This window comes from Nerophis ophidion, linkage group LG01 (assembly GCF_033978795.1).
Source record: "Nerophis ophidion isolate RoL-2023_Sa linkage group LG01, RoL_Noph_v1.0, whole genome shotgun sequence".
Lineage (NCBI taxonomy): Eukaryota > Metazoa > Chordata > Actinopteri > Syngnathiformes > Syngnathidae > Nerophis > Nerophis ophidion.
Genome location: NC_084611.1, coordinates 89739857 through 89763002, shown reverse-complemented (window position 1 = coordinate 89763002; position 23146 = coordinate 89739857). Strand labels below are relative to the sequence as shown.

At 45.6% G+C, this 23146-nt stretch overlaps 1 protein-coding gene across 2 annotated transcripts in view; it reads left to right on the top strand.

The window, feature by feature from the left end:
* The first annotated feature begins 3169 nt into the window (after positions 1 to 3169).
* The window catches only part of zbtb45 (zinc finger and BTB domain containing 45), a 21408-nt gene continuing 1431 nt past the window's right edge, over positions 3170 to 23146 (top strand). Inside the window, exons 1-6 of one of the 2 annotated variants that reach the window (XR_009808764.1) lie at positions 3170 to 4467; positions 4754 to 4891; positions 14496 to 14636; positions 17530 to 17803; positions 21101 to 22241; positions 22330 to 23146. The exon at positions 22330 to 23146 is cut by the window's right edge and continues 1431 nt beyond it. Coding sequence is in view for 1 of the 2 variants with exons in the window: in XM_061915164.1 (XP_061771148.1) it covers positions 3412 to 4467; positions 4754 to 4891; positions 14496 to 14636; positions 17530 to 17803; positions 21101 to 21483 (1992 nt within the window). In the remaining variant the exon portion in view is untranslated. Of the gene's footprint in view, positions 4468 to 4753; positions 4892 to 14495; positions 14637 to 17529; positions 17804 to 21100 lie in introns of both variants that reach the window. The other variant, XM_061915164.1, reaches the window with a different exon arrangement.

Sequence of the window (23146 nt, the reverse complement as noted above, 5' to 3'; positions counted from 1 at the left end):
TGACCCCAAAGGTTTTTTTTTTTTTTTGTGCCCACCTTGTTTCCGCTGAGACTTACCATTTAAGTAAAAATGACCCCAAATTTAATAATTTTTTGTTTTATTTGCCCACCTTATGTCCGCCGAGTCTTACCATTAAGTAAAAATTACCCCCAAGTTTTTTTTGTTTTTTTTTATGCCTACCTTGTGTCCGCCGGTACTTACCATTAAGTTAAAATGACCCCAAATGTTTTAGTTTATTTTCTTTTGCCAAACTTGTTTCTGTTGGGACTTACCATATTAGTAAAAATGACCCCAAATGTATTAAGTTTTAGGTTTTTTTTGCCCACCTTGTGTCCGCTGAGACTTAACATTAAGTCAAAATGACCCCAAAGTTTTTTGTTTTTGCCCACCTCGTGTTCGTTGGTACTTACCATTAAGTAAAAATGACCCCAAAGTTTTTTTGTTTTTTTTTGTGCCCACCTTGTTTCCACTGAGACTTACCATTTAAGTAAAAATTACCCCAAATTTAATAATTTTTTGTTTTTTTTGCCCACCTTATGTCCGCCGAGTCTTACCATTAAGTAAAAATTACCCCCAAGTTTTTTTTGTGTTTTTTTATGCCCACCTTGTGTCCGCCGGTACTTACCATTAAGTCAAAATGTCCCCAAAATTTTAGTTTTTTGTTTTTGCCCACCTCGTGTTCGTTGGTACTTACCATTAAGTAAAAATGACCCCAAAGTTTTTTTTGTTTTTTTTTGTGCCCACCTTGTTTCCGCTGAGACTTACCATTTAAGTAAAAATTACCCCAAAATAAAAAAAAAAATTCTGCCCACCTTGTGTCCGCCTAGACTTACATTAAGTAAAAATGACCCCAAAGTTTTTTGTTGTTGTTGTTTTTTGCCCACCTTGTGTCCACCGAGTCTTACCATTAAGTTAAAATGACCCTAAATGTTTTCATTTATTTTCTTTCTCCAAACTTGTTTCCTTTGGGACTTACCATCAAAGTAAAAATGCCCCCAAATTTAATTTTTTTGTTTTTGCCCACCTTGTGTCCGCCGGTACTTACCATTAAGTTAAAATGACCCTAAATGTTTTCATTTATTTTCTTTCTCCAAACTTGTTTCCTTTGGGACTTACCATCAAAGTAAAAATGACCCCAAATGTATTAATTTTTAGTTTATTTTTGCCCACCTTGTGTCCGCTGATGACCCCAAAGTTTTTTTGTTTTTTGTTTTTGCCCACCTTGTGTCCACCGAGACTTAACATTAAGTCAAAATGACCCCAAGGTTTTTATTTTTTTGCCCACCTTGTCTCCGCCGAGACTTACTATTTAAGTAAAAATAACCCCCCAATTTTTTTTTTTGCCCACCTTGTTTCCGCCGAGACTTACTATTTAAGTAAAAATGACCCCAAAGTTTACTTATTTATTTTTTGCCCACCTTGTGTCCGCCGAGACTTACCATTAAGTAAAAATGACCATGTGATGAGGTGGCGACTTGTCCAGGGTGTACCCCGCTTTATGCCCGAGTGCAGCTGAGATAGGGTCCAGCACCCCCCACGAGTGTTGTTGACTATTCTTTTCGTACGGAGTTGTGGAAATGGTTGCCTCAGCATTTTGTTGGTGTGGCACCGATCGGAGATATTGACATGCAGAGTTTCAAGCAGTCTTCATTCTCTAGCGGGTGACTTTTCAAACGATGCTACACATTAGCAGTGCTGCTGCTTTTTGTAGCAACGCTTTTGCCCCACACTTGACATATTACGGTTGTCTGTTGGACATGTAAATATATATGAACCCGCAATATATCGAGTATATCGATATATCGCCCAGCCCTATGTACAACAATGATTACATCGATATTTTTTGTCATTTTGTTGTTGTTTATGAACTCATGTAATTGGTCCCTGGACACAGGAGAACTTTGATTATGACCAATGTATGATCCTGTAGCTACTTGGTATTGGATCCACACGCACCCAGAACCTGTCTAAAGTATCCAAACAACAAAATAAGTGCTTCTCGCATTTGAACAGAAGTGTAAAAGGAACATGATAAATCGACTTAGACTCAGACTTAGACAAACTTTAATGATCCACAAAGGGAATTGTTCCATACAGTAGCTCAGTTACAAATGATGGAAAAGATGGAAAGGACAATGCAGGTATAAAATAGACTAAAAGCAATATAAAATATAACATATTTACGTAATATATGTACATTATGGGATATATACTGATACATTATATTATGTTTATTTTATACATACAATATTTAACAATTACTATGTACAATATTAAAGTATATGTAACAGCTACAGCATAAAAAGGACAGTAAATCCAGCAGAAAATAGACATTATAAACAAAGAGAAGTAGCTAATGGTGGAAAACGGAAAGTAAGCAGATATTAACAGTAAATGAACAAGTAGATGACCATATTTTTCAGACTTTAAGGCACACTTAAATCATTTCATTTTTGTCAAAACTAGACTGTGTGCCTTATAACCCGCTGCGCCTAATGTACAGGACAATTTTGGTCGTGCTTACCGACCTCGAAGCTATATTTGGTACATGGTGAAATGGTAAGTGTGACCAGTAGATGGCAGTCACACATAAGATATGTGTGTAGACTGCAATGTGACTCAAGTAAACAGCAAAACTGTATATGTTCCATTGAAAATATAGAACATTACACACGGCGCTCAAAAAGCCATCAAAATGTTTTAGTATGACTTTGGTAAGCTATGAAACCGCACCTCTTGATGGATGGTAGTGTTTGACAAAATAATACAATGATAAGTGAGACTTTATGTTACTGCATACATGGGCAGCCAATTAGCAGCCCTTTGTTGCTGACTTACCACTAAAAGACAAGTTGTCTAGTATGTTCCCTATTTTATTTCATGCTAGAATTATTTGATTGCAAAAAGAAACTTATATTTATTGTATCATAGGATTTTCAGGTAAAATAAACCCCGACTTAAACAAGTTGAAAAACTTATTGGGGTGTTACCATTTAGTGGTCAATTGTACGGAATATGTACTGAACTGTGCAATCTATTAATAAAACAATCAATCAATCAATCAATCAAACCCATGCAGCTAGTGCCATCATGCAAACTCAAACGGTCCCTGCTCTGTTCGCCACTAAAAGACCGTATCTCTCTTTTTTTTTTTTTTCCCCAGTGCGCAACTTCGACCCTCCCGCTCAGAACGGCGGCGGCGGCTCTCCTCGCTCCCCACCCGCTGCAGTTTGACGGGCGTGGCCAGCCCCATGACTCTCTGAGGGGACACGCCCCACCGTGGCCCATGCGCTCTACCCGTTTCCCTCCCTGTCCTCCTCGCCCCTCAAGCTGACGCAAAACCCCAGACACCTCCCTCCCCTCCCCCACCCCCACCCCCACCCCGTCCCCAGCGACTCGCCGCCGCCGGCCATGGCGCCCGGCACGGAGACGGTGCACTACATCCACCTGCACAACTCCAGCCAGTCAGTGCTGGAGGCCCTGCGCACGCAGCGGCGTGAGGGCCTCTTCTGCGACGTGACCGTGCGCATCCACGACGCCTCGCTGCGCGCGCACGCCTGCGTCCTAGCGGCCGGCAGCCCTTTCTTCCAGGACAAGCTGCTGCTGGGCCACTCTGAGATCTCGGTGCCGCCGCTGGTGCCAGCGGAGACCGTGAAGCAGCTGGTGGACTTCATGTACAGCGGATCGCTGGTCGTGCTGCAGTCCCAGGCGCTCTGCATCCTGACCGCCGCCAGCATCCTGCAGATCAAGACCGTCATCGACGAGTGCACTCAGATCATCTCGCAGAGGAAGGCGGCGGCGGGGGCGGCGAGTGCAGCTGCTGCCGCTGCTGCTGCTGCAGCGGCGGCGGCAGCTGCAGCCACAGCCACAGGAGGGGGGATGCATGGAGGAGTGCTCCCCAAACAAGAGGAGCGTGGCGGGGGCAAAGGAAGGGAAAGCAGTGGCAGCTGTTCAGGCGGAGGCGGCATGAGCGGGGGCTACCCGAACTTCTCTAACTTCATGGTGGACTGCGCAGCGGCCTTGGGCGGCAACATCAGTGTAAGCGAGAGCGGGCCCGGCCCCATGGAGCAAGCCAACAATCTAATGGAGCTGGGCGACATGGGCCCCGGGCCCCTGTGTGACGGCGACGGGCTGGGACCGGGAGCGGGGTCCATCCTGATGAAGCAGAGCCCCAGCTGCACTCAGGACGTCCGCTACAAGCTCCGGGATCTGTTGGCGCAGACGGCCAACGGCGCCGCCAGCACCGGCAGCCTCTCGGCGAGCTGCAGCTCCGGCGTGGGCAGCGTGGACAGCATCGGCAGGGACAGTCTGCGCGGCAACGCCACCGACCTCTCCGACGAGCTGGTGGGGATGGAGCGCTTCAGCGAGGAGGAGGACTTGGACGCCAGAGAGCGAGGGAGAGACGGCGGCGACCGAGACAGGGGGGCGAGCCACAGCCGCAAGCAGAGGCAGCCGCTCAGACTCCAGGTGGGAGGGGCGGATATGGAGATGGGTTGCCATGGTTACAGCTTTCAGAGCTGCATTGGTTTGCTTGCCTTTGCTTTTTGCACCGCATTGGCGTGCATGACTAACATGTCGGCACACAATCACACAGAAGCTTCCTTACACCCTGAAACCCTATGGACGCCTGCATGTTCGCTGTACGTCGATAAGCGTGTCGAAAGCTTCTCAAGCACGCCGCCTTCATTCTGCCGCCGCGTCGCCCGCTTTTGATCCCATCCCGCTGTTAAGACTGAGCCGTGTCGTCCCCTAGGTGCTGGGAGGAGGCGAGGGCGTGGTGGTGAAAGATGAAGGCGCTCAGGACGCCGACGGGACGGCCTTCGCCTTGGAGGACGGGAGACGGGACGGAGAGCAGGGCGGCCCCCCGGGACACATGGCGGGCTTCGGACAGGTGAGGTTATGATGGAAAAAGTGCGATGCCTTCGCGTTTGTTGAAAGATCATTCCATGTGAAAATATTGTCAGAAATTAGAGAAATATATTGGAGAATCCTGTCAAGAGATAACAATTTAGTGATCATTGTTCGAATATTGCTGACTCCTTTAAAATCTCTCAATCGTACTCTAAATATAGAAAGATGTGCATTATTTTGTAAATACAGGGTTTTCCCTAACATGTAATCGATCTGCCACGGCAAAATAAAAGCCGCCACACCTTAAAAACTAGTTGTTTTTTTGTACCTGAAAACAAATTAAAGTAATATATGAATGGATCTCCATAGCCTATTATCCATCCATCCATCCATCCATCCATCTTCTTCCGCTTATCTGAGGTCGGGTCGCGGGGGCAGCAGCCTAAGCAGGGAAGCCCAGACTTCCCTCTCCTCAGCCACTTCGTCTAGCTCTTCCCGGGGGATCCCGAGGCGTTCCCAGGCCAGCCGGGAGACATAGTCTTCCCAACGTGTCCTGGGTCTTCCCCGTGGCCTCCTACCGGTTGGACGTGCCCTAAACACCTCCCTAGGGAGGCGTTCGGATGGCATCCTGACCAGATGCCCGAACCACCTCATCTGGCTCCTCTCCATGTGGAGGAGCAGCGGCTTTACTTTGAGTTCCTCCCGGATGGCAGAGCTTCTCACCCTATCTCTAAGGGAGAGACCCGCCACACGGCGGAGGAAACTCATTTGGGCCGCTTGTACCCGTGATCTTATCCTTTCGGTCATGACCCAAAGCTCATGACCATAGGTGAGGATGGGAACGTAGATCGACCGGTAAATTGAGAGCTTCGCCTTCCGGCTCAGCTCCTTTTTCTCCACAACGGATCGGTACAACGTCCGCATTACTGAAGACGCCGCACCAATCCGCCTGTCCATAGCCTATTATTAGCACACTATTGTGAAGTGAAGTGAAGTGAATTATATTTATATAGCGCTTTTCTCAAGTGACTCAAAGCGCTTTTACATTGTGAAACCCAATATCTAAGTTACATTTAAACCATTGTGGGTGGCACTGGGAGCAGTTGGGTAAAGTGTCTTGCCCAAGGACACAACCGCAGAGACTAGGATGGTGGCAGCGGGGATCGAACCTGCAACCCTCAAGTTGCTGGCACGGCCGCTTTACCAACCGAGCTATACTGCCCCACATTGACTAGTGATGCACTGAAAATTTGGGCTGATGGGCGAAAACAGCTCTGCCTGAATTTCGGGAGATTTTCGGGAGAAAATTTGTCCTGGGAGGTTTTCGGGAGAGGCGCTGATTTTCGGGAGTCTCCCGTAAAAACCGTGAGGGTTGGCAAATATGCACATAAGTCGCTTCGGAGTATATGTCACACCCCCGGCCAAACTATGAAAAAAACAGCGACTTATAGTCCGAAAAATACGGTAGTCCCTCCAGCGTGTCCAAGGTCAAAACCCACCTGAGAAAATAGCGGTGCACGATGGTCCATGAAGGCACCGCACATTTGGAAAAGGACATCCACTGTTCTGCGGAAACCAACAAATGCAGACCAGATCTGCCACCAAAACCGCTCTTCCCAACGCTACACATACACAGTCAGCCGTTCAAATCCTGCATCTAGGTTTGGTCTCTGCAGCCACCTGAGGATCCACAGATGACCAATCATACTCTCTTCAAGTGGTCACCCATGAATACGTTACTCACAATACTTGAACAATATCACTACTACTACATTGCAAACAATATTTTCTTTTTAATGAATTGCATCACAGATTATTTCTTCTACATCTTTTTCTCTGGCAAAACTGGCACGTACAAAGTGGCTACACTCGCACCTTTCCATTGTTATTTCTTTATGAGCTGGGGGCCAACCAGAAGCGCCAAGTCCACATTTGTGACAGGCTTCCTAAATATTTGGAAACATTTGATTCTTTTTTTTAAAGGGGAACATTATCAGCAGACCTATGTAAGCGTCAATATATACCTTGATGGTGCAGAAAGAAGACCATATATTTTTTTAACCGATTTCCGAACTCTAAATGGGTGAATTTTGGCGAATTAAACGCCTTTCTGTTTATCGCGCTGGAGGCGATGACGTCAGAATGTGACGTCGCCGAGGTAACACAGCCGCCATTTTCATTTTCAACACATTACAAACACCTGGTCTCAGCTCTGTTATTTTCCGTTTTTTTGGCTATTCTTTGGAACCTTGGAGACATCATGCCTCGACGGTGTGTTGTCGGAGGGTGTAACAACACTAACAGGGAGGGATTCAAGTTGCACCACTGGCCTGAAGATGCCAAAGTGTCTGCCACCAGACCCCCATTGAATGTGCCAAAGTGTCTTCACATTTGACCGGCGATGCTAAGACAGACATGGCACAGAGATGTATGGATAACCTGCAAATGCATTTAAACAATAGTCAAGGAAATCACAAAGGTGAGTTTTGTTGATGTTGACTGCCAGCTAATCGATGCTAACATGCTACGCTAATCGATGCTAACATGCTATTTACCGGCGGTGCTAAAGCAGACATGGAACAGAGATGTATGGATAACCTGCAGATGCATTTGCAACTATATTACGTTTCCTTCCACCCACATTTAATGCGAGACAAACACTTACCAATCGACTGATTTAAGTTGCTCCAGTGTCAAAAGATGCGAAAGTCCTGATCGTTTGGTCCGCACATTTTACCGGCGATGTTAACGCAGCTATTCGGCCATGCTATGACTATGAATAGCGTCAATAGCTATTCGCTCAATAGCTTCAGTTTCTTCTTCAATATTTTCATACTCCAACCATCTGTTTCAATACATGCGTAATCTGTTGAATCGCTTAAGTCGCTGAAATCCGAGTTTGAATCCGAGCTAATGTCGCTATATCTTGCTGTGGTATTCCCATTGTTTGTTTACATTGGCAGCACTGTGTGACGTCACAGGGAAATGGCCAGTGTCTTCGCAGAGAGCGAAAATAAGGCACTTTAAAGCTTTATTTAGGGATATTCCGAGACCGGTAAAATTTTGAAAAAAACTTAAAAAAATACAACAACCCCCTGAGAAATGATTTTTATTGTTTTTAACGCTTTTGAAATTGTGATAATGTTCCCCTTTAAGACAGCAGGCGTTCTTCTTCAGGGCTGACTCAGTGCTCGAGTGCTGAAAATAGCCCTGCCAAGGATAAAGGGTTGTTCAGTATTCTGTACTGACGATACTGAAAAGGCAGCTATTGGTGTACTTTTTGTATGTTGGTATTTTAGGGACAGAATTTCTAGGCACAGTCAAGGCGTTGAGGGGATCCGGTTTGGTGGCTGCAGGATTAGGTCTCTGCTTTTTGCAGATGATGTGGTCCTGATGGCTTCATCTGGCCAGGATCTTCAGCACACGCTGGATCGGTTCGCAACTGGGATGAGAATCAGCACCTCCAAGTCTGATTCCATGGTTCTCGTCCGGAAAAGTGTGGAATGCCATCTCCGGGTTGGGGATGAGTTCAAGTACCTGGGAGTCTTGTTCACGAGTGAGGGAAGAGTGGATCGTGAGATCGACAGGCATCTTCAGTAATGCGGACGCTGTACCGATCCATTGTGGTGAAGAAGGAGCTGAACCGGAAGGTAAAGCTCTCAATTTACCGGTCGATCCACGTTCCCATCCTCACCTATGGTCATAAGCTTTGGGTTATGACCAAAAGGACAAGATCACGGTTAAAACCGGCCCGAATGAGTTTCCTCCACCAGGTGGCGGAGCTCTCCCTTAGAGATAGGGTGAGAACCTCTGTAATCCGGGGGGAGCTCAAGTAAAGCCGCTCCTCCTCCTCATGGAGAGGAGACTGATGAGGTGGTTTGGGCATCTGGTCAGGATGCCACCCGAACGCCTCCTTAGGGAGGTGTTTCGGGCCCATCCGACCGGTAGGAGGCCAGGGGGAAGACCTAGGACACGTTGGGAAGACTGGACGGAGTGGCTAGGGAGAGGAAAGTCTGGGCTTCCCTGCTTAGGCCGCTGCCCCCGCGCCCCGACCTCTGATAAGTGGAAGAAAATGGATGGATGGTATCAACTCAGTGTCGAAGTTTAGGATAGTTAGAAAACCCAATTTTGAGTACATTTGAACGTTTCACAATGCGAAAGCCGTCATGCAAACACATGACTAAGTTTAAGTACTAAACGCACGTGCACTAATGAGACACAAACGTGTAGACCGGATCCAAATGCAAGGAATCCTCACGTTGGACTAGGAAAGGATTGAGGATCCTGTCTGACGGCGGGGTCGAGGCGAGAGACAAAAATGACCCCTCGGAAGCCTCAAACATGCTGCCAAGCCTTTTGGGATCAACACCTTAGGAACGTTAAAGTGTGAGTGCTTGATTGTTCCTCAAGCAGCAGATAAGGACGCGCAAACAGGATTGTGGTCTTGAAAGGCTTTGGAGCCTGACTGTTGCGTGACAAAAATACCCTGAAAGCAACAAGAAAAGCCTGGAGGCAAAGACAAAACATTATTAAAGAAAGAACCTGTATGACCAGGAACAGTGTTGATGCTCAAGTGCAGCCGTCATGTCAACACGCTACTCCGAATTGAAGAAGTCCTTTTCTTCTTTTTCTTCATTAATTTTTACACATCGGTGTGGTACCTTTTACATTTGAACTTATACGGCGCACTTTTTTGGTACTTGTGTGTGTTAATGTTAAATACATGTTAATTTAAAGGGGAACATTATCACAATTTCAAAAGGGTTAAAAACAATAAAAATCAGTTCCCAGTGGCTTGTTGTATTTTTTGAAGTTTTTTTCAAAATTTTACCGGTCTCGGAATATCCCTAAATAAAGCTTTAAAGTGCCTTATTTTCGCTATCTTCGAAGACACTGGCCATTTCCCTGTGACGTCACACAGTGCTGCCGAGGTAAACAAACAATGGGAATACCACAGCAAGATATAGTGACATTAGCTCGGATTCAAACTCTGATTTAAGCGATTCAACAGCTTACGCATGTATTGAAACAGATGGTTGGAGTATGAAAATATTGAAGAAGAAACTGAAGCTATTGAGCGAATAGCTATTGACGCTATTCATAGCCATAGCATGGCCGAATAGCTGCGTTAGCATCGCCGGTAAAATGCGCGGACCAAACGATCAGGACTTTCGCATCTTTTGACACTGGAGCGACTTAAATCCGTCGATTGGTAAGTGTTTGTTTCGCATTAAATGTGGGTGGAAGGAAACATAATATAGTTGCAAATGCATCTGCAGGTTATCCATACATCTCTGTGCCATGTCTGCTTTAGCACCGCCGGTAAATAGCATGTTAGCATCGATTAGCTGGCAATCAACATCAACAAAACTCACCTTTGTGATTTCGTTGACTATCGTTGCAAATGCATCTGCAGGTTATCCATACATCTCTGTGCCATGTCTGTCTTAGCATCGCCGGTCAAATGTGGAGACACTCTGGTACATTCAATGGGGGTCTGGCAGCTGGCACATTCAATGGGGGTCTAGCGGGAGACACTTTGGCATCTTCGGTCCAGTGGTGCAACTTGAATCCCTCCCTGTTAGTGTTGTTACACCCTCCGACAACACACCGACGAGGCATGATGTCTCCAAGGTTCCAAAAAGTAGTAAAAAAAAACGGAAAATAACAGAGCTGAGACCCGGTGTTTGTAATGTGTTGAAAATGAATATTTTTCATTATTTTTTTTTAACGTGCCTCAAAACAGCAGCATGGAATTTGGGACATGCTCTCCCTGAGAGAGCATGAGGAGGTTAGAGGTTGGGGGGGCTAGGTGGTAGCGGGGGGGTGTATGTTGTAGCGTCTGGAAGAGTTATTGCTGCAACGGCTCTTGCGTATTTGTTGTGTCACGGTGCGGATGTTCTACCGAAATATGTTTTTCATTCTTGTTTGGTGTGGGTTCACAGTGTGGCGCATATTGGTAACAGTGTTAAAGTTGTTTATACAGCCACCCTCATGGTGACCTGTATGGCTGTTGACCAAGTGTGCATTGCATTCACTTGCATTCACCTTTTAAGGTTTAGTAGCGCTCTGTAGTTCTCCTTACGTCCGTGTACACTACAGCGTTTTAAAAAGACATCAATTTTACTTTTTGATAATTTCCGATATTACATTTTAAAGCATTTATCGGCCGATAATATCGGCAGGCCTTTATTATCGGACATTCCTAACTGCAAGTATTGTATTCATTACACAAAAGCTTTTTGACTGTAGCATGCATCTGAAGTTTAGTTGTCATTTCTAAATTTTGGAGGTGTTGAAATTGCAATGTAATATCACTAATGCTATTCAGTAGCATATGTATGGTATATCCCATGTAAATTAGCATTGAGCTAGCGCATTTAGAAACATTGACCCTTACTTTTGAGCGCGTTCTCTCAGGCATGCTTGCTTTGTTGACATTGGAAATTAAATCATTACTTATGGGCAGTTGTTTTGGATTTTTTCCTATTACATAAAGAAATGTCCAGAGAGAGCTACGGTCTTTTAAGTGTGTATTTGAGATCTCAAATAACATCAGGTTACAGAGAAACATGTTTACGCTGCTAAGAGGGAAGAAAAAGAGATCTTCCAGATCTTTATATCTGCCTAGGAAATGTGTAAAGAGAGAGGAGGGGTTGGGGTGAAGTGGCCCTGCTGAAGATGAGCAAAATACAGATCTGATAGTGAACAAAAATGCATCGGTAAAACCTTTGGAAAGGCAGTAATACAGCATCAATCACAAAAACTCATTTGGAGAGTAACCTTTGACCAAAAGACCAATGCAAAAGAGTTAGGTGGTCTTCGCCATCACAACAGTTCTTGCCCTTTTGTTCTTGGAATATGGGGGGAGGATGCAAGAAGAACCAAACAGAGCTCCACCCACAGGGCCCGAGGAATTTAGCATGGGGCTGTAAAAGAGTTGTACCTTTGAGACACAGAACAGGCCTTTGCAGTAAAGAGAAGCAATACACACAAATCACACAAGGACTGCCACTTAGACTAAAATGGTTGTTAGACACAAGCAGACAAGAAAATACTAATTTTGCCACAACCCATCCATTACGAACACAACTGTTTTTCCTCTAAGTAACTACGGCCTGCAGCTATTTTTTTTAACAACCCAAACATTCAATGCGGCATTTTCTAAAAATACTAAGTAAAATAAACGACCAAATGGGTGAAAAGTAACGGGAAAATAAGACAAAGCTACCATGCTGGCTGTTTTTTCTTTAAAAATGGTCATTACTCAAAAAACAATGACTTAAAAACAATGCAGTTATGGATGATTCACCTATTTAAGGCTGCAATTACTTCACATTAAATATTCCACTTTGAAAATGTTTCTTGAGGGAATTGTTGCATATTTTTACATTGTAGATTGTCACTGAAGGCGTCAAAACTATGAATGAACACATGTGGAGTTATGTACTTTACAAAAAAAGATGAAATAACTGAAAACATGTCTTACATTCTATCCATCCATCCATCTTCCGCTTATCCGAGGTCGGGTCGCGGGGGCAGCAGCCCAAGCAGGGAAGCCCAGACTTCCCTCTCCCCAGCCACTTCGTCTGGCTCTTCCCGGGGGATCCCGAGGCGTTCCCAGGCCAGCCGGGAGACATAGTCTTCCCAACGTGTCCTGGGTCTTCCCCGTGGCCTCCTACCGGTTGGACGTGCCCTAAACACCTCCCTAGGGAGGCGTTCGGGTGGCATCCTGACCAGATGCCCGAACCACCTCATCTGGCTCCTCTCGATGTGGAGGAGCAGCGGCTTTACTTTGAGTTCCTCCCGGATGGCAGAGCTTCTCACCCTATCTCTAAGGGAGAGGAAACTCATTTGGGCCGCTTGTACCCGTGATCTTATCCTTTCGGTCATGACCCAAAGCTCATGACCATAGGTGAGGATGGGAACGTAGATCGACCGGTAAATTGAGAGCTTTGCCTTCCGGCTCAGCTCCTTCTTCACCACAACGGATCGGTACAACGTCCGCATTACTGAAGACGCCGCACCGATCCGCCTGTCGATCTCACCATCCACTCTTCCCCCACTTGTGAACAAGACTCCTAGGTACTTGAACTCCTCCACTTGGGGCAGGGTCTCCTCCCCAACCCGGAGATGGCACTCCACCCTTTTCCGGGAGAGAACCATGGACTCGGACTTGGAGGTGCTGATTCTCATTCCGGCCGCTTCACACTCGGCTGCAAACCGATCCAGTGAGAGCTGAAGATCCCGGCCAGATGAAGCCAACAGGACCACATCGTCTGCAAAAAGCAGAGACCTAATCCCGCGGCCACCAAACCGGAACCCCTCAACGCCTTGACTGCGCCTAGAAATTCTGTCCATAAAAGTTATGAACAGGTCTTACATTCTAATTTCTTCAAAATAGCCACCCTTTTGTCTGATTACTGCTTTGCACGCTGTTTTCTCTCGATGAGCTTCAAGCACACCTGTGAAGTGAAAACCATTTCAGGTGACTACCGCTTGAGAGAATACATGGAGAGAATGCCAAGAGTATGCAAAGCAGTAAGTGAATTGAAGTGAATTATATTTATATAGCGCTTTTTCTCTAGTGACTCAAAGCGCTTTGCATAGTGAAACCCAATATCTAAGTTACTTTCAAACCAGTGTGGGTGGCACTGGGAGCAGGTGGGTAAAGTGTCTTGCCCAAGGACACAACGGCAGTGGCTAGGTTGGCAGAAGCGGGAATTGAACCTGCATCCCTCAAGTTGCTGGCACGGCCGCTCTACCAACCGAGCTAAACCGCCCCTAATAAGTAATCAGAGCAAAGCGTGGCTATTTTCAAGAAACTAGAATGTAAAACATGTTTCCAGTGATTTCACCTTTTTTTTGTTAGTAAGTACATAACTCCACAGGCCCTGCGATGAGGTGGCGACTTGTCCAGGGTGTACCCCCGCTTCCGTCCGAATGCAGCTGAGATAGGCTCCAGACCCCCCCGCCACCCAAAAAGGGACAAGCAGTAGGAAATGGATGGATGGATGAGTGGACAAAACTCCACATGTGTTCATTTATAGTTTTGAAGTGACAATCTTCAATGTAATTAGTCATGAAAATAAAGAAAAAGCATTGAATGAGGTGTCCAAACTTTTGGCCTGCACTGTACATACCACCACTATATATATTGTTTATTTACATGCTGTGCCAAATTTACCAAGAAAAATTACAAATTTCGGTACCCTTCCCTGCGCAAAGCGATATGTTTCTAGAAGCTCCACTCACATGAGCGGCTACTGAAAACGTTACTGGAAGTTCTGGGGCGCACAGGATGAAAATTGACAGCTCCGTGCCGCCAGACTAGCGTGACACCGTCATCGGGTGCTTCTCACGACTTGTAAATGACACCTGATGCTCTGGCAGCAATGTCGCCCGACTGGTCCGACCGCGGCGCCTCTCCAACGTATGGAAAGTTGCATACGTTGGAAATGAGGGTTGTGGTCCGTCCTCACCGGTTTCCTGCTAATTACAAGAAGCCTGCATGACATGTTAGTGTGTTGAGTAGTGCTGCAAGGTTTCAGACGAGGCAACGAAGTGCTGCGCTCATGGAGGTAAGCGTCCAGGGGACACCTGGCAGCAAACACGACCTTGAATACGGACTTTGTGTCTTGCAGGACTTCTACGACGACCAAGGAGTGTTCACCGAGAGTTTCTGGCCGCAGAGCGAGCCTCCTCAGGCCATGGCCTTTAACCCCAGAGGACGGGGCAACAAGCCTCTGACTCCGCCTCCAACCTCGCAGTCCATCAACAACCAGGTCTGTGTTTTCCACCACTACATACCTTTCAAGTCACTTTAGCCGGCATACCCGAAAATAAGTGAAACCTTGAATAGTTGGATGAAACAAGAGCAGATTACATTAACTTTTTGTCTCTGTGCGTCCACCGGTGCAAAAAAAGCATTTATCATCAATCAATCAATCAGTTAATGTTTACTTATATAGCCCTAAATCACTAGTGTCTCAAAGGGCTGCACAAACCACAACACAAACCACTACGACATCCTCGGTAGGCCCACATAAGGGCAAGGAAAACTCACACCCAGTGGGACGTCGGTGACAATGATGACTATGAGAACCTTGGAGAGGAGGAAAGCAATGGATGTCGAGCGGGTCTAACATGATACTGTGAAAGTTCAATCCATAATGGATCCAACACAGTCGCGAGAGTCCAGTCCAAAGCGGATCCAACACAGCCGCGAGAGTCCCGTTCACAGCGGAGCCAGCAGGAAACCATCCCAAGCGGAGGCGGATCAGCAGCCGACACACAGGCAAGCAGTACATGGCCACCGGATTGGACCGCACCCCCTCCACAAGGGAGAGTGGGACATAGGAGAAAAACAAAAGAAACGGCAGATCAACTGGTCTAAAAAGGGAGTCTATTTAAAGGCTAGAGCAGGGGCGCTCACACTTTTTCTGCAGGCGAGCTACTTTTCAATTGACCAAGTCGAGGAGATCTACCTCATTCCTATTTATAATTTATATTTATTTATTTATGAAAAAGACATTTTTGTTAACAAGTTAATGGTGTTTAATGATAATACAAGCATGTTTAACACACATAGATTCCTTTCTTTCATGAAGACAAGAATATAAGTTGGTGTATTACCTGATTCTGATGACTTGCATTGATTGGAATTAGACAGTGGTGCTGATAACGTCCGCATTTTCAAATGGAGGAAAAAAAAAAGTCCTCCTTTCTGTCCAATACCACATGAAAGTGGTTGGATTTGGCATCTCATTTGTCCAACTTGCATACTCGTTTTTAAACACTTTGTTATGAGAGTAGCATATGTGTGTGGCCCTTTAATGTCTGGCAGCAGGTGAGTGTGCGGGTGGGCAAGCAAGTGAGAAAGCGGTCGCTGAGGGCGGGGGAGAAATACATTGGCATCAAACTCCGTAGCTTGCTAGCTTGTGCACGCTAGCTTTCTGAGACTCTTATTTTGTTAGCACAGGCAGGATGAAACAGGTCTTTTATGGTGAAGACAGGAACTGTGTAGTCGGTCTTTAGAGTTTTGACAGTAGGTACGGAGTCTCTAGAAATAAAATGTGTTTCTCTGCGTCCGCCCTGTTAGTGATTTTTTTCTTAAATATGAGCTCGCAGCAGCCAGCGTCATCTCACAAGATCCTCGGGTGCCGAGAATGTCAAACAACTGACGAAAGTGAAGTCTTGGTATGATTGATGATTGCTCATTTTTATGTCTACTTTTTAATGCCTGGCTTGAGATCGACTAACACACCCTCCGAGATCGACCAGTCGATCGCGATCGACGTAATGCCCACCCCTTAGTTAGATGAAACAAGAGCAGATTACATTAACTTTTCGTCTCTGTGCGTCCACCGGTGCAAAAAAAGCATTTATCATCAATCAATGTTTACTTATATAGCCCTAAATCACTAGTGTCTCAAAGGGCTGCACAAACCACTACGACATCCTCGGTAGGCCCACATAAGGGCAAGGAAAACTCACACCCAGTGGGACGTCGGTGACAATGATGACTATGAGAACCTTGGAGAGGAGGAAAGCAATGGATGTCGAGCGGGTCTAACATGATACTGTGAAAGTTCAATCCATAATGGATCCAACACAGTCGCGAGAGTCCAGTCCAAAGCGGATCCAACACAGCAGCGAGAGTCCCGTTCACAGCGGAGTCAGCAGGAAAACATCCCAAGCGGAGGCGGATCAGCAGCCGATACACAGGCAAGCAGTACATGGCCACCGGATCGGACCGGACCCCCTCCACAAGGGAGAGTGGGACATAGGAGAAAAACAAAAGAAACGGCAAATCAACTGGTCTAAAAAGGGAGTCTATTTAAAGGCTAGAGTATACAAATGAGTTTTAAAGTGAGACTTAAATGCTTCTACTGAGGAAGCATCTCGAACTTTTACCGGGAGGGCATTCCAGAGTACTGGAGCCCAAAATGAAAACGCTCTATAGCCCGCAGACTTTTTTTGGGCTTTGGGAATCACTAATAAGCCGGAGTCCTTTGAACGCAGATTTCTTGCCGGGACATATGGTACAATACAATCTGCAAGATAGGATGGAGCTAGACCGTGTAGTATTTTATACGTAAGTAGTAAAACCTTAAAGTCACATCTTAAGTGCACAGGAAGCCAGTGCAGGTGAGCCAGTACAGGTGTAATGTGATCAAACTTTCTTGTTCTTGTCAAAAGTCTAGCAGCCGCATTTTGTACCAACTGTAATCTTTTAATGCTAGACATGGAGAGACCCGAAAATAATACGTTACAGTAATCGAGACGAGACGTAACAAACGCATGGATAATGATCTCAGCGTCTTTAGTGGACAAAATGGAGCGAATTTTAGCGATATTACGGAGATGAAAGAAGGCCGTTTTAGTAACGCTTTTAATGTGTGACTCAAAGGAGAGAGTTGGGTCGAAGATAATACCCAGATTCTTTACCGTGTCGCCTTGTTGAATTGTTTGGTTGTCAAATGTTAAAGTTGTATTATTAAATAGAGGTCGGTGTCTAGCAGGACCGATAATCAGCATTTCCGTTTTTTTGGCGTTGAGTTGCAAAAAGTTAGCGGACATCCATTGTTTGATTTCATTAAGACACGCCTCCAGCTGACTACAGTCCGGCGTATTAGTCAGCTTTAGGTTTATAAAGACTTTCATTTTGTTCCTCAGCTTCTTTTCCAGTACCCAGTGAGCCAGTCGCAGCCGCCATTCTACGTGGGTGGGCACATGGGGGGGATGGACACCATGGCGGGGACGGAACCTAACCAACAGGTTCCGCCCCCGGCTCCCATGACGCCGGTGCCGCCCCCCACCAACACCGCCGCCCTCTCTTCGGGCCCCTCTCCTTCCTCCCAAGGATCCGAGACCTCGTTTGACTGCACGCACTGTGGCAAATCGCTACGTTCCAGGAAGAACTACAGCAAGCACATGTTCATCCACTCCGGTAAGACCTGATGTTGACCCGCCGCCATGGTCCCACTAAAACCTCACGGGTGGTCACAGTGTGTAGCTCAGCACCTTTTATATACATTAAAGAAGATATATATATATATATATATGTATGTATGTATATATATATATATATATATATATATATATATATATATATATATATATATATATATATATATATATATATATATATAAATGTATGTGTGTATATATATATATAAATGTATGTGTGTATATATATATATATATATATATATGTATGTGTATATATATATATATATATGTATGTGTATATATATATATATGTATGTGTATATATATATATATATATATATATGTATGTGTATATATATATATATATATATGTATGTGTATATATATATATATATATATATATATATATATATATATATATATATATATTTATTAGGAATGTAACAATACGTGTATTTGTATTGAACCGTTTCAGTACGGGGGTTTCGGTTCGACACGCGGGCGTACAGAACAAGTTTGTAAGTCTTCACAAGCTGCTCTGCTTTCTGCCTCTGTCTCAGCAGCAAGCATTGTCCCGCCCACACAACCATCTGATTGGTTACATACAAAGCCAATCAGCAGTGCGTATTCAGAGCGATGTAAGAGCCAATCAGCAGTGCGTATTCAGAATCAGAACGCATGTTGTCAATGCTTCAGCCTCTAGCAGATATGAGTTTAGCAAGGGAGCAGCGGACTCTCCCCAAATAATAGAAAAACACTTCCAAGTCAACTACTTTCTAAACATCACTATGAGCCAGTTGACTTTCTAGAAACTTAAACTGCAGCTCAGCTCACTCGCAGTCCTGGCTTTAGGTGAAGGCTAGTTAGCTTTTAGGGTAACGTTAGCTCATTTTGCTGTGTGTGCGTGCGTGCTAGGGGCAGCAAAGCCCTCCCTGTCAGTCCCTTATTTCAGTATGAATATTGTCTGTCTATCTGTGTTGGCCCTACGATGAGGTGGCGACTTGTCCAGGGTGTACCCTGCCTTCCGCCCGACTGTAGCTGAGATAGGCGCCAGCGACCCCAAAAGGGAATATGCGGTAGAAAATGGATGGATGGATGGATAGTTACATTAATCATTAGTAATGTAGCAGCCTAGTTTGAATGGCAGGGTCCCTGCTATCACACGTTGACAAAAAATATAACATTTACATAATAAAAGTCAACTACAGGCTTCCCAAATGCTGTAATAAATTAAGCATGATGAGTTGACTTGAAGCTGTTTAATGTTGCACTTTTTATATGTAGAAGAAAGGTTTGGTCATTTTATTTAATCGAAGCAGTTTAGTGTGGATTAACATGGGCAGAATTATTATAGTGTTCCCAATGTTAAAAGGATAAAGCCATTGTTTACAAATTTGGTAAATAAATTACCCAAAAATGTACATTTTGTTGTTTTCTTACTGTACCAAAAATTAACCGAACCGTGACCTCTAAACCGAGGTATGTACCGAACCGAAATTTTTGTTTACCGTTACACCCATCCATCCATCCATCTTCTTCCGCTTATCCGAGGTCGGGTCGCGGGGGCAACAACCTAAGCAGGGAAACCCAGACTTCCCTTTCCCCAGCCACTTCGTCTAGCTCTTCCCGCGGGATCCCGAGGCGTTCCCAGGCCAGCCGGGAGACATAGTCTTCCCAACGTGTCCTGGGTCTTCCCCGTGGCCTCCTACCGGTTGGACGTGCCCTAAACACCTCCCTAGGGAGGCGTTCGGGTGGCATCCTGACCAGATGCCCGAACCACCTCATCTGGCTCTTCTTGATGTGAAGGAGCAGCGGCTTTACTTTGAGTTCCTCCCGGATGGCAGAGCTTCTCACCCTATCTCTAAGGGAGAGACCCGCCACACGGCGGAGGAAACTCATTTGGGCCGCTTGTACCCGTGATCTTATCCTTTCGGTCATGACCCAAAGCTCATGACCATAGGTGAGGATGGGAACGTAGATCGACCGGTAAATTGAGAGCTTTGCCTTCCGGCTCAGCTCCTTCTTCACCACAACGGATCTATATATATATATATATATATATATATATATATATATATATTATAATATACGGTGTAACGGTTACACCCCATATATATTATAATATACGGTGTAACGGTTACACCCCATATATATATATATATATATTATATTATAATATAATATAATATAATATAGGGTGTAACGGTTTGGTGACCGCAGGATTAGGTCTCTGCTTTTTGCAGATGATGTGGTCCTGATGGCTTCATCTGACCGGGATCTTCAGCTCTTACTGGCTCGGTTTGCAGCCGAGTGTGAAGCGACCGGAATGACAATCAGCACCTCCAAGTCCGAGTCCATGGTTCTCGCCCAGAAAAGGGTGGAATGCCATCTCCAGGTTGGGGAGGAGACCCTGCCCCAAGTGGAGGAGTTCAAGTACCTAGGAGTCTTGTTCACGAGTGGGGGAAGAGTGGATGGTGAGATCGACAGGCGGATCGGTGCGGCGTCTTCAGTAATGCGGACGTTGTACCGATCCGTTGTGGTGAAGAAGGAGCTGAGCCGGAAGGCAAAGCTCTAAATTTACCGGTCGATCTACGTTACCATCCTCACCTATAGTCATATATATATATATATATATATATATAGGGCATAGGCCAAAAGTTTGGACACATTCGATGTCTTTTCTTTATTTCCATGACTATTTACATTGTCGTTGGCGATCATTCGAAACGAGTATGATTGTCCTCCTGCTGGTGGGATTGCCTACAGGAGAACGCCTGTGCCTGAAATCTTTTTAAAGTGGGGAGACTGGTGCCCAGGCAGCCACCACACTGTCCTTGACAAAGACAAGGCCAGGGTCCAATGGCATGGAGACCAAGACAATTGGGGGCCCATCTTTGCTGCAGCCTTCTTCCGCCTTTGTGACCATCATCCGCCCACCCCGCCGTTGAGGTCTTTTTCGACGAGGGAGACGTGCAGACGCCAACGTCGCTTTTTGGCTGTGGGGAGATGTATCCGGTGGCAAGGGAAACCCAGGAGGACCGGCACCTCCTGAAGGCTGCAGGAGCTCCGTTCTCTCGAAGGACCGCCTATGGTGCGCCTACCAGTCCCTGCTTTTCTCTCAGGGTGTGCTCCCCAGACTAACCCACAAGGCAGCAGGGCATGAACACATGTGGAGTTATGTACTGTGTCCAGACATCAGGGACAGTAATAATTAGTAATATAGACATTTTGAAGAAATGTATGCTTCCAACCGTATTTCGTCAGGTGCTAATTGTGTCCACGTCCACCCCACCAGGTCAGAAGCCCCACCAGTGCTCCATCTGCTGGCGCTCCTTCTCGCTGCGTGACTACCTCCTCAAACACATGGTGGTGCACACAGGCGTGCGGGCCTTCCAGTGCTCCATGTGCGGCAAGCGCTTCACCCAGAAGAGCTCGCTCAACGTGCATATGCGCACGCACCGGGCCGAGCGCACCTTCCAGTGCGCCGTGTGCCACCGGGCCTTCACCCACCGCACCTTGCTGGAGCGCCACGCCCTGCAGCACGCGCCCCAGGCCCAGGGGCGCGGCGCCGACATGACCTCGCCCGCCAAGCACAGTCCCCCCATGGGGGGGCCCTCAGGTATGGCCGGGGCGGCCGGCATGGCGAGCATGCCGGGCCACGGCGCCTCCTCCACCTAGAGCCGATGGGGAAGGGAGGGGGTGGGTGGGCGGGCTAGTAGAGGTAGGTAGGCCGCCATTGGGCCTCTTTTACCGCGTCAAAACGGTGCAAAAATCAGGGCGCTTAAAAAACACGAGGGTGGTGTCTTTGCACATGCGTGGACTCCGTTGTCTGTACTTGACATAGGGCTGGGCGATACGGCTGAAAACTGTATCACGATATCGGCGTTTCATATCACTCGATCTTGATAATTGTTGATATTTTTATGAGCCGGGGAAATATAACTTTCCTCTGATCATAATCCCCTCAGCCTTCAAGGCAGAAAGGAAATGTCAACACAAGCATGGAAAACAAACAAACAATCAATTTCAACTAGGGATGCACCGAAATGAAAATTTGTGGCCGAAGCCGAATAATGAATGCAGTTTTTCACTTTTTTTTTTTATATTGCATAAATAGCCGAGAATAAATATTTAGACATGTTTTTCAAATAAAGTAATTTTTTATTGAATATTGACATTTTTTTTAATATCCTTTTTTTAAAAGCCTTTGCTTTTCAAAAAAAGCACAATTTTTCATTTATATTAGGCCTTCAAACAAAACATGCATTCCAAAAAAAAAAAATAAAGTGCATTAAAGTGGATAAACCAACAACAAATGAATTATTGTCCTTTTGGCAAAAGTCTGCTTAGCCACAGTAGATATGCTAATAATGTAAACAGAAGGCTCAAGTAAATCTCAATTAAGTGTGTGCTTGTAACCTCATACACTTATACAGGTAGCCTACACAACAGGCTAATAATGTAAACAGAGGCCCCACTAAATCTCAATTAAGTGTGTGCTTGTAACCTCATACACTTATACAGGTACACAACATATCCCAACGTCACTGCACGTTGGTTGATTGCGTCACCGCGTCAAAAAATTGCGTCACACGCCACTATTCGGCCTTGTTTTTAACTCATTCCACCGAAGGCCGAATGTGGCTTTTTTTGCCATATTCGGCCGAATGTATTCGGTTACCGATTAATCGGTGCATCCCTAGTTTCAACCAAATAGTAAAATCCCTTTGAACATTAAACAATAAGCTCTTAAAAATAAGGAATATGTAAGAAATGCTTCATAAAGTGTAAGAAAATAATGCAAAGTGGGAAAACGTAAACAGAGAAGAACCATTTTTTGCAGGTTTAGTGGCAAGAAATTACAGCTGTGCTCTAAAGGGTGAGCGCGGCTAAGGTGGTGCCTTGCATCATTTCAGACCACATTGGTCTGACTACGGTCCTTTTGCAAACATCCCAAAAAAAACTGTCCAGGTGACTTTTCGTCCACAATTTCTTCATTTCGACGTCCTCTTCCCACTGCATGCACAGGAATCTAGCAAACCTGATAGTTGAAACTGTCACCTGATTGGCTGTTAGTGTCATGTGATCACTTCCTGCGTTGCTCGTTTACCAGAGAGCCAGCGCCTTTACTCCCGTACTTGTGTTTTCTTCACATGAAGAACCAATAATGATCGAACGTTTCATCAAACACGTTTTCATTGATACCGATTACGTGTCTATCGGGATATATTTTGATATCCTTTTATCGCCCAGCCCTACTTAGGGCTTGAAATACCGCGTGGTTTTGCAATGCATTGTGGGGGCTGGACAGATATATTTGTTGGATAAAGGCTTTGTTTAT